The sequence below is a fragment of the Pseudophryne corroboree genome, chromosome 4 (assembly GCF_028390025.1).
Source record: "Pseudophryne corroboree isolate aPseCor3 chromosome 4, aPseCor3.hap2, whole genome shotgun sequence".
Classification (NCBI taxonomy): Eukaryota; Metazoa; Chordata; class Amphibia; order Anura; family Myobatrachidae; genus Pseudophryne; species Pseudophryne corroboree.
The window spans coordinates 322586966-322602008 of record NC_086447.1 but is presented as its reverse complement, the minus strand read 5'-3'; the positions used below and the strand labels follow the sequence as shown (position 1 = coordinate 322602008).

At 45.3% G+C, this 15043-nt stretch overlaps 1 protein-coding gene across 5 annotated transcripts in view; it reads right to left on the bottom strand.

The window, feature by feature from the left end:
• Positions 1-15043, bottom strand: part of MCF2L2 (MCF.2 cell line derived transforming sequence-like 2) — a 1017734-nt gene that overhangs the window by 689757 nt on the left and 312934 nt on the right. For all 5 annotated transcript variants that reach the window (XM_063916343.1, XM_063916344.1, XM_063916345.1 and 2 more), the window contains exon 10: positions 8741-8860. In XM_063916343.1, coding sequence (XP_063772413.1) covers positions 8741-8860 — 120 coding nt within the window. The remainder of the gene's footprint in view (positions 1-8740; positions 8861-15043) is intronic.

The following is a 15043-nucleotide window of genomic DNA, read 5'->3' as shown; positions in this document are numbered from 1 at the left end:
AAGGGGCACTCTGCTGTCTAATGTGTAAAAGAGGGGGACTCTGCCTGATTAATGTGTAAAAAAGGGGACTCTGCCTGTCTAATGTGTAAAAAAGAGGACTCTGCCTGCCTAATGTGTAAAAAGAGGACTCTGCTGCTGTAATGTGTAAAAAGGGGGACTCTGCTGCCGTAATATGTAAAAGGGGGACTCTACCTGCCATACTGTGTAAAAGGGGACTCTACCTGCCATACTGTGTAAAAGGGGGACTCTGCCTACCATAATGTGTAAAAGGGGACTCTACCTGCTGAACTGCGTAAAAGGGGACTCTAACTGCCGTACTGTGTAAAAGGGAACTCTATCTGCCATACTGTGTAAAAGGGGACTCTACCTGCCGTACTGTGTAAAAGGGGACTATACCTGCCATACTGTGTAAAATGGGGACTCTGCCTGCTGTAATGTGTAAAAGGGGACTCTGCCTGTAATGTGTAAAAAAGAACTCTACCTGCCATACTGTGTAAAAGAGGACTCTACCTGCCGTACTGTGTAAAAGGGGGACTCTACCTGCCGTACTGTGTAAAAGGGGACCCTACCTGGCGTAATGTGTAAAAGGGGGACTCTACCTGCCTAATGTGTAAAAGCGAGCTCTGCCTGCCGTAATGTGGAAAAGGGAGATCTGCGGCCATGCCCCTTCCCCGTGAAGCCACGCCCCTATATTTTTGTGGCGCGCGCCTATGGCCCTATATTGTGTGTGTGGGGGGGGCGATGTTGTTTCTTGTACACAGCGCTAAAATGTCTAGTTACGGCAATGGTCGTAAACACAGAAGGCGTTGGAGGGGCACTCTCTATTTTGCCTTCTGGCACCTGGCATGCTTCTGAGTTGGTGAGTTTGTGCTTATCAACCATAAAGTAAGGCATACTGCTTCAACAGAGTACATGCACACACTCACCAGCTTTTGAACACACATCTGAAGGAATGTCACCTTACCAGCTTTTCAGAAATAAGTTTAGTTGAGATTTCCTGATCCGGCAACTCATACTATGTGCTGATGTTATCGCTGATCTGGAATCTCTCATCTAGATGATATTTCCACCATCCATTGTTTAATTCGCTAAATACTTGTTTACTGACACAGGATTGGGAGTGTATGGGGGGAATTCAATAGGTTTTCACTGCAAAAAAGCAACTCACTCCCATTGCACCCAATTTTGGATCATTGCGGGTATGTGTGCCCACGATACTCGTAGTAGCCAATGAAAATAAAATGGTCAATTGGTTTTCAGCTTTGATGGTGGCCTCTGTGGCTGGTGGTGATCTCCCCTCCATCTTTGCACTGGGAAGGTGGCTGCTAAGAGATGTAGTTTTTGCTGCTGCTGCTGCTGCCTCCTGGGGATGGGGGTCACACACACACACACACACACACACACAGGGTAATCATACAAACACATACACATACTTAAACACAATCACAGACACTTACACACACTCACCGCTGCTGCAGGAAACTGGCTCCAGGTGCTGGATGAAGGATACACGGCTTCAGAAGGTAATTACTGACTAAATAAGCTAATAGGAAACTTCCAATTGCTTAATTAGTCCTCTTGCCGCCAGGGTCCCAGAGCAAGTCCCTCTGATCTATACTAAAAATAACGATCTTAATTAAATTCAGACTTGCTCGGGAGGTGCGTGAAAAAAGACACAGATATTTCTATAGAAATCACTGTGTCTCATTTTCTCTCCTCTAATTGAATAGCAAAACCTCACAGCTGCTTTTAATTGAAACCCCACCCCCCATACAATCCATCTAGACTTCATGTATTTTTGTAAGTAGTGAATATATCCAAGCCGTATTGTAATATCACGCATGCCATTTATACTACTTTTAGTGTTATCAGGAGGGTGGATAAGACAACAGTCTGAGACACAATATTCTAAAGAAAATAAGATTTTAAACCTACCGGTAAATCTATTTCTCCTAGTCCGTAGAGGATGCTGGGGACTCCGTAAGGACCATGGGTTATAGACGGGCTCCGCAGGAGATAGGGCACCTAAAAAGAACTTTGACTCTGGGTGTGCACTGGCTCCTCCCTCTATGCCCCTCCTCTAGACCTCAGTTAGAGAACTGTGCCCAGAGGAGATGGACAATACAAGGCAGGATTTAGCAATCCAAGGGCAAGATTCATACCAGCCCACACCAATCATACCATGTAACCTGGATCATACATAACCAGTTAACCGTATGAACAACAACAGTAACGGTCCAAGACCGATTTCAACTGTAACATAACCCTTATGTAAGCAACAACTATATACAAGTCTTGCAGAGTTTCCGCACTGGGACGGGCGCCCAGCATCCTCTACGGACTAGGAGAAATAGATTTACCGGTAGGTTTAAAATCTTATTTTCTCTTACGTCCTAGAGGATGCTGGGGACTCCGTAAGGACTATGGGGTTTATACCAAAGCATCCAATCGGGCGGGAGAGTGCGTATGACTCTGCAGCACCGATTGAGAAAACGCTAGGTCCTCATCAGCCAGGGTATCAAACTTGTAGAATTTAGCAAAAGTGTTTGACCCCGACCAAGTTGCCGCTCGGCAAAGTTGTAATGCCGAGACGCCTCGGGCAGCCGCCCAAGAAGAGCCCACCTTCCTAGTGGAATGGGCCTTAACCGAATTTGGTACCGGCAATCCAGCCATAGAGTGAGCTTGTTGAATCGTATTACAGATCTAGCGAGCAATAGTCTGCTTCGAAGCAGGAGCGCCAATCTTATTGGCCGCATACAGGACAAACAGAGCCTCTGTTTTCCTAATTCTAGCCATCCTGGCTACATAAATTTTTAAGGCCCTGACTACGTCCAGGGATCTGGAATCCTCCAGGTCACTTGTAGCCACAGGCACCACAATAGGTTGATTCACATGGAACGAAGAAACCGTTTTAGGCAAAAATTGCGGACGTGTCCTCAATTCAGCTCGATCCACATGAAAAATCAAGTAGGGGCTCTTGTGTGACAAAGACGCCAATTCTGACACTCGCCTTGCTGATGCTAAGGCCAACAACATGACCACCTTCCAGGTAAGAAATTTCAACTCCACCTTGTTAAGCGGTTCAAACCAGTGTGATTTTAGGAACTGCAACACCACGTTCAGGTCCCATGGTGCCACTGGAGGCACCAAAGGGGGCTGGATGTGCAGCACTCCCTTTACAAACGTCTGGACTTCTGGAAGAGAAGCCAATTCCTTCTGAAAGAAAATCGAGAGGGCCGAAATCTGTACCTTAACAGAGCCTAATTTCAGGCCCATATCCACTCCTGTCTGTAGGAAGTGGAGAAGACGACCCAGATGAAAATCTTCCGTAGTGCATTCTTGGTCTCACACCAAGACACATACTTTCGCCAGATACGGTGATAATGTTTTACCGTCACCTCCTTCCTAGCCTTTATTAAAGTAGGGATGACCTCTTCCGGAATCCCCTTTTTCGCTAGGATTCGGCGTTCAACCGCCATGCCATCAAACGTAGCCGCGGTAAGTCTTGAAATACACAGGGCCCCTGCTGCAACAGGTCTTCCCTCAGAGGAAGAGGCCAGGGATCTCCTGTGAGCATCTCTTGTAGATCCGAGAACCAGGCCCTTCGAGGCCAGTCTGGGACAACGAGTATCATCTGTACTCTTCTTCGTCTTATGATCCTCAACACTTTTGTGATGAGAGGAAGAGGAGGAAACACGTAGACCGATTTGAACACCCACGGTGTTACCAGAGCGTCTACTGCTACTGCCTGAGGGTCCCGAGACCTGGCGCAATACCTCCGAAGTTTTTTGTTGAGGCGTGAAGCCATCATGTCTATTTGAGGAGTTCCCCAAAGACGTGTTACGTCTGCAAAGACTTCTTGATGAAGTCCCCACTCTCCTGGATGGAGATCGTGTCTGCTGAGGAAGTCTGCTTCCCAGTTGTCCACTCCCGGAATGAAGACAGCCGACAGAGCGCTTACATGATTTTCCGCCCAGCGAAGGATCCGTGTGGCTTCCGCCATCGCGACTCTGCTTCTTGTCCCGCCTTGGCGGTTCACATGAGCCACTGCTGTGACATTGTCTGATTGAATCAGAACCGGTAGGTTTCGAAGAAAACTCTCCGCTTGTCGAAGGCTGTTGTAAATGGCCCTGAGTTCCATGTAGACAGGACTCCTGGTCTGACCAAAGACCCTGAAAATGTTTTCCCTGTGTGACCGCTCCCCATCCTCGGAGGCTCGCGTCCGTGGTAACTAGGATCCAATCCTGAATTCCGAACCTGCGACCCTACAGGAGGTGAGCACTTTGCAACCACCACAGGAGGGACACTCTGGTCCCTGGGGACAGAGTTATTTTCCGATGTAAGTGCAGATGGGACCCAGACCACTTGTCCAGAAGGTCTCATTGAAAAGTCCTTGCCTGGAACCTTCCGAAGGGAATGGCCTCGTAGGCCGCCACCATTTTCCCCAGAACTCGAGTGCATTGGTGAACTGACACCCTTTTCGGTTTTAGCAGGTCTCTGACCATGTTCTGGATGTCTTGGGCTTTCTCTATTGGGAGGAAGACCTTCATTTGTTCCGTATCCAGTATCATACCTAGGAACGGTAGTCGAGTTGTCGGAATCAACTGTGACTTCGGTAGATTTAGAATCCAACCGTGTTGCTGGAGCACTCTCAGAGAGAGCGCCACACTGCTCAGCAATTTCTCCCTTGATCTCGCTTTTATCAGGAGATCACCCAAGTATGGGATAATTGTGACTCCATGCTTACGCAGGACCACCATCATTTCCGCCATTATCTTGGTGAAAATCCTCTCAGGTATTCCTGATGGGGGGCATATATGGGGACATGAAGGTACGCATCCTTTATGTCCAGAGACACCATAAACTCCCCCTCCTCCATGTTGGCTATTATCGCTCTGAGTGATTCCATTTTGAATTTGAATCTTTTTATGTACAGGTTTAGGGATTTCAGATTCAAAATAGGTCTGACCGAACCGTCCGGTTTCGGGACCACAAATAGGGTTGAGTAGTAGCCTCTTCCCTGCTGGTGCAGGGGAACCTTGATTATCACTTGCTGTATACACAGCATTTGAATTGCAGTTAACACTACATTCCTTTCCGATGTGGAAGCTGGTAGGGCCGATTTGAAAAATCGTCGCGGGGGCACCTCCTCGAATTCCAGTTTGTACCCCTGGGAAACTATTTCCAACACCCAGGGATTCAGGTCTGATCTGACCCAGGCCTGACTGAAAAGTCGAAGACGTGCCCCCACCGGTGCGGACTCCCTCAGGAGAGCCCCAGCGTCATGCTGTGGGTTTTGGAGCCGCCGGGGAGGACTTTTGTTCCTGGGCACCTGACGAGGAAAGAGGATCCCCGACCTCTTTTGGACTTGTGCGACCGAAAGGACTGCATCTGATAGGGTGTTACTTTCTTTTGCTGTTGGGGAATATATGGTAAAAAATTTGATTTACCTGCTGTAGCTGTGGAAACCAGGTCCGTCAGCCCATCCCCAAACAATACATCACCCTTATAGGGTAGTACTTCCATATGTTTTTTTGGAATTCGCATCACCCGTCCATTGGCGAGTCCATAAGGATCTTCTCGCTGAGATAGACATGGCATTGGCCCTAGAAGCCAGCAATCCAATGTCCCTTTGGGCATCCCTCATAAATAAGACTGCGTCTTTTATATGGGCTAGAGTTAAGAATATAGTATCCTTATCCATATTATCAAATTGATCTGTCAGCTCATCTGTCCAAGCTGCAATTGCGCTACACACCCATGCCGACGCAATTGTCGGTCTTAGCACAGCCCCGTATGAGAATAAATACACTTTAAGGTAGTTTCTTGCCTGCGATCTGCAGGGTCCTTAAGGGCCGCTGTGCCAGGAGACGGTAGCGCCACTTTCTTGGACAAGCGCGTCAGGGCCTTGTCCACAGTGGGGGATGATTCCCAAATCTCCCTGTCCTGCTTAGAGAAGGGGTATGCCATATAAATTCTTTTGGGGATCTGCGGTCTCTTTTCCGGAGTCTCCCAAGCTTTTCCAAAGAAATCATTTAATTCATGAGATGTGGGAAAATTAATAATCTGTTTCTTTTCCTTAAACATGTGTACCATTGTGTCAGGGACCAAGGGTTCATCCTCAATATGTAACACATCCCTTATTGCCACAATCATACACTGAATGGTTTTATTCACCCTAGGGTGCAATTTTACTTCGTCGTAGTCGACACTGGAATCAGAATCCGTGTCGGTAGTAGTGTCTTGTGTTAAGGGACGCTTTTGAGACCCCTACGGGCCCTGTGAGTCGGTCCAATCTGAGGATTGACCCCCTGATGTCCCCCCTAATTCAGCCTTATCAAGCCTTTTATGTAAAGATGCCACACTTGCATTCAACATATGCCACATGTCCATCAAATCCGGAGTCGGCACAACCGACGGGGACACACCACTCATTTGCTCCACCGCCTCCTCGGAGAAGCCTTCCGCCTCAGACATGTCGACACACGCGTACCGACACCCCACACACACAGGGATTAACCTATAAGGGGACAAAACCACAACCAGGCCCTTAGGAGAGACAGAGAGAGAGTATGCCAGCACACACCAGCGCTTAAAAACACTGGAATATATATATACACCAGATAGCGCTTTTTATATATATATCCTTAATTCCCACTCACTGCGTCTCCAAAGTGCCCTTTTTTCCAGCCTGTGAAGGTTCAGCAGGGGAGAGATCAGGGAGCCAGCTTTTCCTCATGCAGTTTCTGAGGAGAAAATGACGCTGGTTAGTGCTGAGGATCAAGCCCCGCCCACCCGACGGCAGGCTTCGGTCCCAGTAAACTTATATAAAAAATGGCGGGGGATTTGTGTATTTACTGTACCACAGCCTAATCCTGCTTATATTGCCACAAAATGAGGAATATTGCTGCCCAGGGCGCCCCCCTGCGCCCTGCACCCTTCAGTGCCTGCTTGTGTGTGTGTACTGGGAGCAATGGCGCGCAGCGGAAGATCTGATGTCTTCTGCCGCCTGATGTCTTCTTGCCAGGGCCGTTTCTTGGGGCAGGCGAGCAGTGCAACCGCACTGGGCGCCCGCCGCGGCACTAACTGTGGCTCCCTACTTCCCCTCCTATTTCTCCCCGAATAATCCGCTCGGGGGGCGGAGTTTCACGGAATGACGCGGTTGCGTCGTTACGTCACGACGCAACCCCATCCCTCCGCTAAACTCCCCCCCCCCCCGGGCGGAGTAGAGAGGGGGATCCAAGTTAGGAAGAGGGAAAGGCCGGCGCGAGGAGCGACTGGTGAGGCGGGCCGAAGAGCGGTAATCGCCTCTGTAAGTATTCTCTCTCTCTCTTTCAATGTGTAAAATGGGGACACCTGCCGTAATGTGTGAAATGGGGACTCTTGCCTGCCGTAGTGTGGGGATTTAATGTATCAAGGGCATTGCGGTGTGTGGCATAATATGGTGCAGGGGGCATTACTGTGTGGGGCTTAATGTGGTAGAATTTTTTTTTCCTGTGGTGGTCGTGATCTGTTGGAGCAGGGTCAAAAACTGGATAGCGAGGTAGTATTTTCAGACGAGGCCATGCCCATTTAAATGAGGCCACACCCATTTAGATGAGGCCATGCCCCCTTGCACATTTTTTATGTCATGGGGGGCGCATTTTTAAATCTCGCACTGGGAGCCAATTGCGAGAGGCAAGGCTTCTTGCCTTCTCATACTCACCCGGCTTCTATCTTCGGCATCTGTGAGGAGGAGGACGGCGGCGCGGCTCCGGGACGAACCCCAGGTGAGACCTGTGTTCCGACTCCCTCTGAAGCTAATGGTGTCCAGTAGCCTTAGAAACAGAGCCCAACTTGACAAGCCAGTTCTGTTTCTCTCTCCTCAGTCCCACGATGCAGGGAGCCTGTTGCCAACAGGACTCCCTGAAAATAAAAAACCTAACAAAATTCTTTAAAACAGAAAACTCTGGAGAGCTCTCTGCAGTGCACCCATTCTCCTCTGGGCACAAGATCTAACTGAGGTCTGGAGGAGGGGCATAGAGGGAGGAGCCAGTGCACACCCAGAGTCAAAGTACTTTTTAGGTGCCCTATCTCCTGCGGAACCCGTCTATACCCCATGGTCCTTACGGAGTCCCCAGCATCCTCTAGGACGTAAGAGAAAAGCTTTATTAAAAGTTATGTTTTAATACACACATTGACATGTAAGTGTACCCCAGCATAAGAGTCTCTCTTTTTGTTTGCAGCACAGTAATTTGACTCTAGGGAGCACCACCAACCAGATATGTTGCCCCCATTGATGGGATTTATGTACAGTTTGTATGTTGGTTTTCTAATGCTAACTACATGCACATGCACATACATTTCTGTACGGGATATTAGTACATGTTCTACAAGATGTCAGCACATTAATTCTCTAGGCCAGAGGTTCCCAAACTGTGTGCCGTGGCTCCCTGGGGTGCCTCGGGACACTTGCAGGGGTGCCCTGGGTTGGTGGTCCAGGACCAATTCAAATTATTCATGGTCAATATAATAGGTAAAACCAGTGCTGGTGGCTGCCAGTCATAAAATATGTGGCCAAACAGAAGCAAATCTTGTCCCTCACCACACAACTGACGCTAAGGATGACATATAAATGCGATCTACTTAATGTAATATTTCTTTCTAAATTTCTCAATAAGAAATTTTTGGCTTAGGGGTGCCGTGAAAAAAATTCTGATATTCTAGGGTGCCGTGATTCAAAAAAGTTTGGTTCATTTACCTGTCCTCTCTCCTCCTGTTGCTTTAACTCCTTGAGAAGTTGCTCCACCCGTGCCATACTATCTCCTATGTCTGTAAAAGCAGCTTGCACATCCATCAGTGTATCCAGAGTAAGCTTCAGCTATGAAAAATGGAACAGAGATTATGTCAATGATATAACAATTCTTGCCTTTATTATTCATTATAGCAGTTACATGATGCTATATAATCTGCTATTGGTAACAAAAATACATTCAGGTCTAAAAGTGACAGGGAGGGCAAACAAAAAAAGCAAATGGATTCTTTCCCTAGACAACTAATACAAATTGTTATTTATTTACTAATTAAAGCAACACATACAGTAGCATTTTAAGATGGATTAGATAAGGTCTGAGAACCTTACTTTATTCAATCTTCATCTCCATACAGTAGAATTTAATGACATGAAGTTCATACAGCTAACATGTTTGAATACGTTCAGTATGGCCCATATTCAGTTAACAGTCAGGTGTTGTTGCGCACACAACCACTAATTACAAATGTTTCTGCATACCTCTAGAACAGGGCTGGCCAAACCAGTCCTCGAGATCTACCAACAGTTCATGTTTTCCAGGCCTCTTGGAGATCTGTAGAATTGTCAGTTAGGAATGAATGCAGCACATCTTAATTAGTAATGACTACACCTGTGCACCAGCCAGGTGGTCTGGAAAATGTGAACTGTTGGTAGATCTCGAGGACTGGTTTGGCCAGCTCTGCTCTAGAAGGTTTGAGAAAAAAAACAGAATATGTTGGTGGTTGTTAAGTGCCAGATAAACGGTTGGAACTTTAGCACCTCTCTGCCATCACTGCGAATTGTATTGTCCACCCATTTAGTGAATTTGCAAACACCCCCCAGAATTCCTTCCACCTGATCACCATTACAGAGAGATGTCCTTTCTATGCTACTGACAGATACATTCTAATTTTTCCTCAAGTTTCAATTTGGGGAAAATAAGTATCACAAGTTACAGATTTTTTAAACTAAAGGCATAGCCTGGGAAAACGGGAAGTAAAAGTCTAAAGGGCTCCTTACACTAGGACGATTTCATACAATTCCGATATATCCGTCTGATATATTGTATGAAATTGTGTACAATCGTATTTGTTTTAGATCGTATTCAAGCTCATGCGCGTCCTCGTGTCTGTCAGATAGGATCCCCTAGGTCGTTGGTGCTGCACTAATGATATATCGGAATTGGATGGAATCGGATGAAAAAAGTGTTTTTTTTGTGCATGTGATATATTGCATGCGATGTATCACAGGGAAGTTTGACTGGCATTCTCAGGACACTCCCAGCCCCCATAGCCCTCTATCCAGCCCATCAGATATATCTCATGGTACAATTGTATGCCGTACGATATATTGCATGCGATGTATAACGGCTTCATCAATCGCATCCGATATACCTTATGCAAAAATAGCACAAAAGTACCAAATCATATGGAATCACTCCCGGGAAGGTCCCGGGGGAGTTCAAGGGAAATTACATCCAACTTCAGCCTCAGACATATCGTTGTAGTGTATGGGGCCCTTAACACTCAGAGAACACAGGCACATACACTTTATAGCTATTAATTATGCTTTGTTATGAACACATCTTACCCAATAAAACTCATAGCTAATTATTATTATTACCTAAATTACTATACTGTGCACTGATGTACTTCAAAATAATAATGCATAGAAAGAATGTACACCCTTATGGCACAAATAAACCCTCATACACTTGCTGCATTGCAGATAGAAGCATCCAACAGCCTTAGGTAATAGTTATTTCAGAAACCTTTTACTGGCAGATCTCTGCCAAGATCACAGCTACTGTATTAAATGTCAACTGTTAATATAGAAGTGAGTCATACACTAAATGAATCATTAGTGACGTGTTGAATTCGGGGAGCATTCACTAAGCAGTGATATGAGTGGAGAAGTAAGCCAGTGGAGAAATTTCCTCATCAACCAATCAGCAGCTCTGTATCATTTTATAGTATGCAAATTATAGATGTTACTTCAGTGCTGATTGGCTGCCATGGGCAACTTCTCCACTGGCTCACTTCTCTGCTCTTATCACTGCTTAGTAAATGTCCCCCATGGTCCATTATTTCCTGCAAACATTGTACTGGATTAAACGGAGTAAGTAACTGTCATTTTTTTAGCTCATGTCTTTTCCAACAAGTAGGAAATCCTGTATCACACAAATGTCTCTATGACGATATAGGTTACAGTAATTTATAACATAACGATATCTACTGATACAATATAATAACTGGAAGATGAACAGTATTTAGTCACCTTTCTAGCAAATGAGGCAACTGCATTGCTGCAAGGTGTTAAATGCCCAGAGGAGCACGACAGTGAAAAGGTTTTGTGTAACCAGAGTGAGCCAGCATGAATAGATATTTGCTAGGAAGAAAAATATGCAAAGACTAATTTCTGTGTAATGCTACTGTACTTTATCCACGTTACAGATGTAATCTCATCCATCAGGATAAGGGACTATAGAACAGTAATCATTTACACTGAGTGGAACAGAAAAATAAACAAGTATGAAGGGTCACGTAAGGATGTCTGCTGAATTACAGAGAGAAAGTGAATTGTAGACATTTGCATGAAACAGCAGCACAGAATTTCCTCAGCAACAGACTACATATAATAAGTATAAGTAAAGTAGGGTCACTCTGATGGCTACATGGAAAAACTGGATGTACTTTAGTTGTCCTCCAGGCAGTCAGAATGCTGGCGGTCAGAAGACAGGTGCTCGGAATCTCAATACCGCTCAGAATCCCGGCAGTCAGCATCCTGAACGGGGAAGGTTACGGTCAAGCTACAGGGAGGGGTGGGGGACGGGACACCACTTTGGACAGTGATGGGGAACCTCTTTGGCACTCCAGCTGTTGTTGAACTATGCATCCCAGCATGTCCTGCTACAGTTTTGCTATTTGGCCATGCTAAAACTGTAGCAGGGCATGCTGGGACGTGTAGTTCAACAACAGCTGGAGTTCCATAGGGTCCCCACCACTGCACTAGGGGGAGAGTTAGGGTTGAGCTGCGGGAGGAGAAGGTTAGGCTGAAGGAGGTGAGGGTGTGGGTTAGGCTGCAGGAAGGGAAGGGTTAGGCTTAGGTAGTGGGTAGGGAGGGTTAGGCTTTAGGAAGGGGGAGGGTTAGGATACAGGGTTAGCCTACTTATGTAAATGTGTCATTATTTTGATCATCATGATGTCACTGTCGGTATTCTGACCTCCGGCATCCTGACTGTCAGGATCGCGTACCCATCCCGGAAAAACACTGTCTATCATTGATTTGCTGTATTAATAAAACTGGCAAAGATTATATCTAAATTTAAAAATGACAGTTCATGTTAATAGATAAATTGTATACCTGATGTCATTCTAATCACACACTAGACGATGTAGACGATTTGTCATTACGAAACAGCAAATCGTCCTGATATCGCTCTAGTGTGTACCCACCATAATATGATATTACAGTTATCTCCTGCATTCCGGCAAGAAACAGAACACACCACCATCCCAATACAATGTATGGGGGCTTAGCAGCTGTGCCATTTATCAAGCTCTGAAAAACTATTATTTTTCAGAACCTGACTGCTGGAACTAATGCTATCTTCAGATGTTATTAGACAGCTACTACCCATGGTAAGAGGGTCTAATATAAAGAGGGATCCATTTGGACAGTGAGCATGTGCAACCTACAGATGTGTCCTCATACACCATTGCTGCAGTCGCACCAAACAGACCCTCTTGGAACGCCAAGTCCCGTGAGACTCTGCTTGCATCAGACGTCTGTTTTGCAGAAAATGCATCTTTGTCGCAACAGAATGCGTCTAGGACACACCAGGAGACTGATGATTCATTTGCTATGCAAACACTTGTATATCTGAGTGAGACCGAGTACCCAAATCTGCATAAAAAGTGCCTCAGCTTTTTTCCATATCAAGTTCTGTTGTGCTTTGAATCATATAGAGACTCAGTCGCACACAGATATACAAGTGTTGCATATGAAATTAATCAGCATTGTCTCCTGGTGTGTCCTACATACATTGCGTGCATATTAGTCTAAAAAAAGACGCAAAAAAGACAGAAAATATAAGAAGTACAGCTGCTTAGGTAGCTATAATGTACCAAACATTAATATGAATATTTCTGCAACTTCAGTTTCTGCCTTAGGCAGCAGAATGGATAAGTACTATTTAAAATAAATAATGTGTGCAAGTAAACAAATGTGATAGGTGTGTATATACAGACTGTCTGTCCGTCCACAATCCACATGAGTTTTCTCCCGAGAGCAATGGAAGAAACCACCAGGGAAATCCCACAACAGCATAGAGCTCTCTGACACTACAGGTGGGGACAGGGCTGGATTAAGCCTTGGGGGTGCCTGGGGCACTTAAGACAGGGGGTCCCCTTTGAAGGGGGTGGGGGCTGTATATTAGATTGTGCATCCCTCCCAACATGACCTATTCCAGGAGGGACAAAATGTTCTCTACCTGGACTTCCCTCTTAATTTATGATTGGTGTCACCTGTGTATAACTATTTAATTGATAAGAAAGGGGTTTCAACACAGGTGATTTCAATCATAACTTAAGAAGGAAGTCCAGGTAGAGAGCATTTTGTCCCTCCTGGAATGGGTCATGTGAGAATGTATGGATTGTGTTCTGTATAGTACATTTAAACCAATGTTTTTTTTATTAGATATAAACTAATAGTTTCAAAATGCCCAGGTACTGTTTATAGCTCCACCTAATCAAGAGACAACTATTTTATAATATTTTCTTGTAGTGGAATAAAGACAACTTAAACAACCTTAAAATACACATGGGAAATAAAATCTATAATTTATCTTGTCACATGCAAGAACAGCAGCAGCCTCTGTACTACTTACACACTGGGTCAGGACTCAGGAGGACTCTGTGTGTGTTCCTCTTCTAGAACCTCATTCGATAACATGTTACACAGGACCCAGACACCCAGGCGGGGAGGAGTAGAAGCTGGTATCCCTGTGTCACTTGCAGCTCTCTCCACCCTCCTATCTCTTGTCTGGTCAGAAAGCTCTGTCGGTAACTCATGAAACAAGATACTCCTGTGTCTCTACCTACACTGCATACTTTCCTGCGTGCATTGTGGCTATCTGGTTCTGCTACTGCATAAGAGGGAAAGCACGTAATGACAGTGTGCTCCGGCCGGGGGGCCCCTGACAAAGGGGGGCCCTGGGTACTGTACACCCCATGACCCCCCTTAATCTGGCTATGGTAGAGAAAGATATGTGGGATACAACAATGTAAAAAGGAAACAGACTGGTGAGGGGAATGTTGGGTTCAGACAGGTAAGGAGAGAATGTGAAGCATAAGCAGGTAACAAGTTGGAATGTAGAGAACATGCAATAGGAGGGGGGCATGGGGGACACAGACTGGTAAGGATTGGGCATCTAGAATTATGGAGAGGCAATATATGGGCTGTATAGTAATGGTAACTCTTATTGCTTGATTGTTATACTATAACTTAATTCCGATATCCTATATAATAGAAGGCTAATGCTGCTCCTCACCGTTATGGGGGAATGATTTGCATAGTGGTGGCCATTAGATGGTGCCCAACAGAGCAATTCAATTGTTGCTCCATTCAGGTGTGCACAGCTGCTGGCACTGACATTACTGATATGTTGTGCCATCATTTTTCTAACTAGTTGAATATAAATATCTTGGAACACACAGTTTTTTCTTTTTTATACACTCATTCAATAAAGGGTAAAGCTGAGATGTAACATGATGGCAAGTTGTGTGTCATTAAGTCCTGCACATAGCTGCATGTGCACAAATAGTATTGCTGCACATGTATTTTTAGTTATCTTTCTTTTGATCTTGAACAGCTAATCCTCTTTTCAGTGCAATCTGACAAAACCGCTCTCTTATGTAAGTTATTATTATTATTATTATTATTCAAATATATACCTTGAATCTATGTTTTTTGTTTTCACTTTTTGGGGTCTGTTTAGCAATAATCCTGATATTGGCTGGAATATTTTGGGCCAATATCGTTGTGATTATGGACTCCCAACATGACCCTCTCAAGGAAGCTTCCCGGAGAGGGTCATGTTGGGAGTCCATACAGACAAATAATCTGCATATAATCACCACCACAACATTGGAGCTGAGCTACAGATGGATATAATAATGCGCTTTTAACAAGAATTTATCTGGTATGCACATATTTGAAATGCTGGACATTTCCAGATTTACATTCAATAGAACCACACTGCAGAGGTTTTTA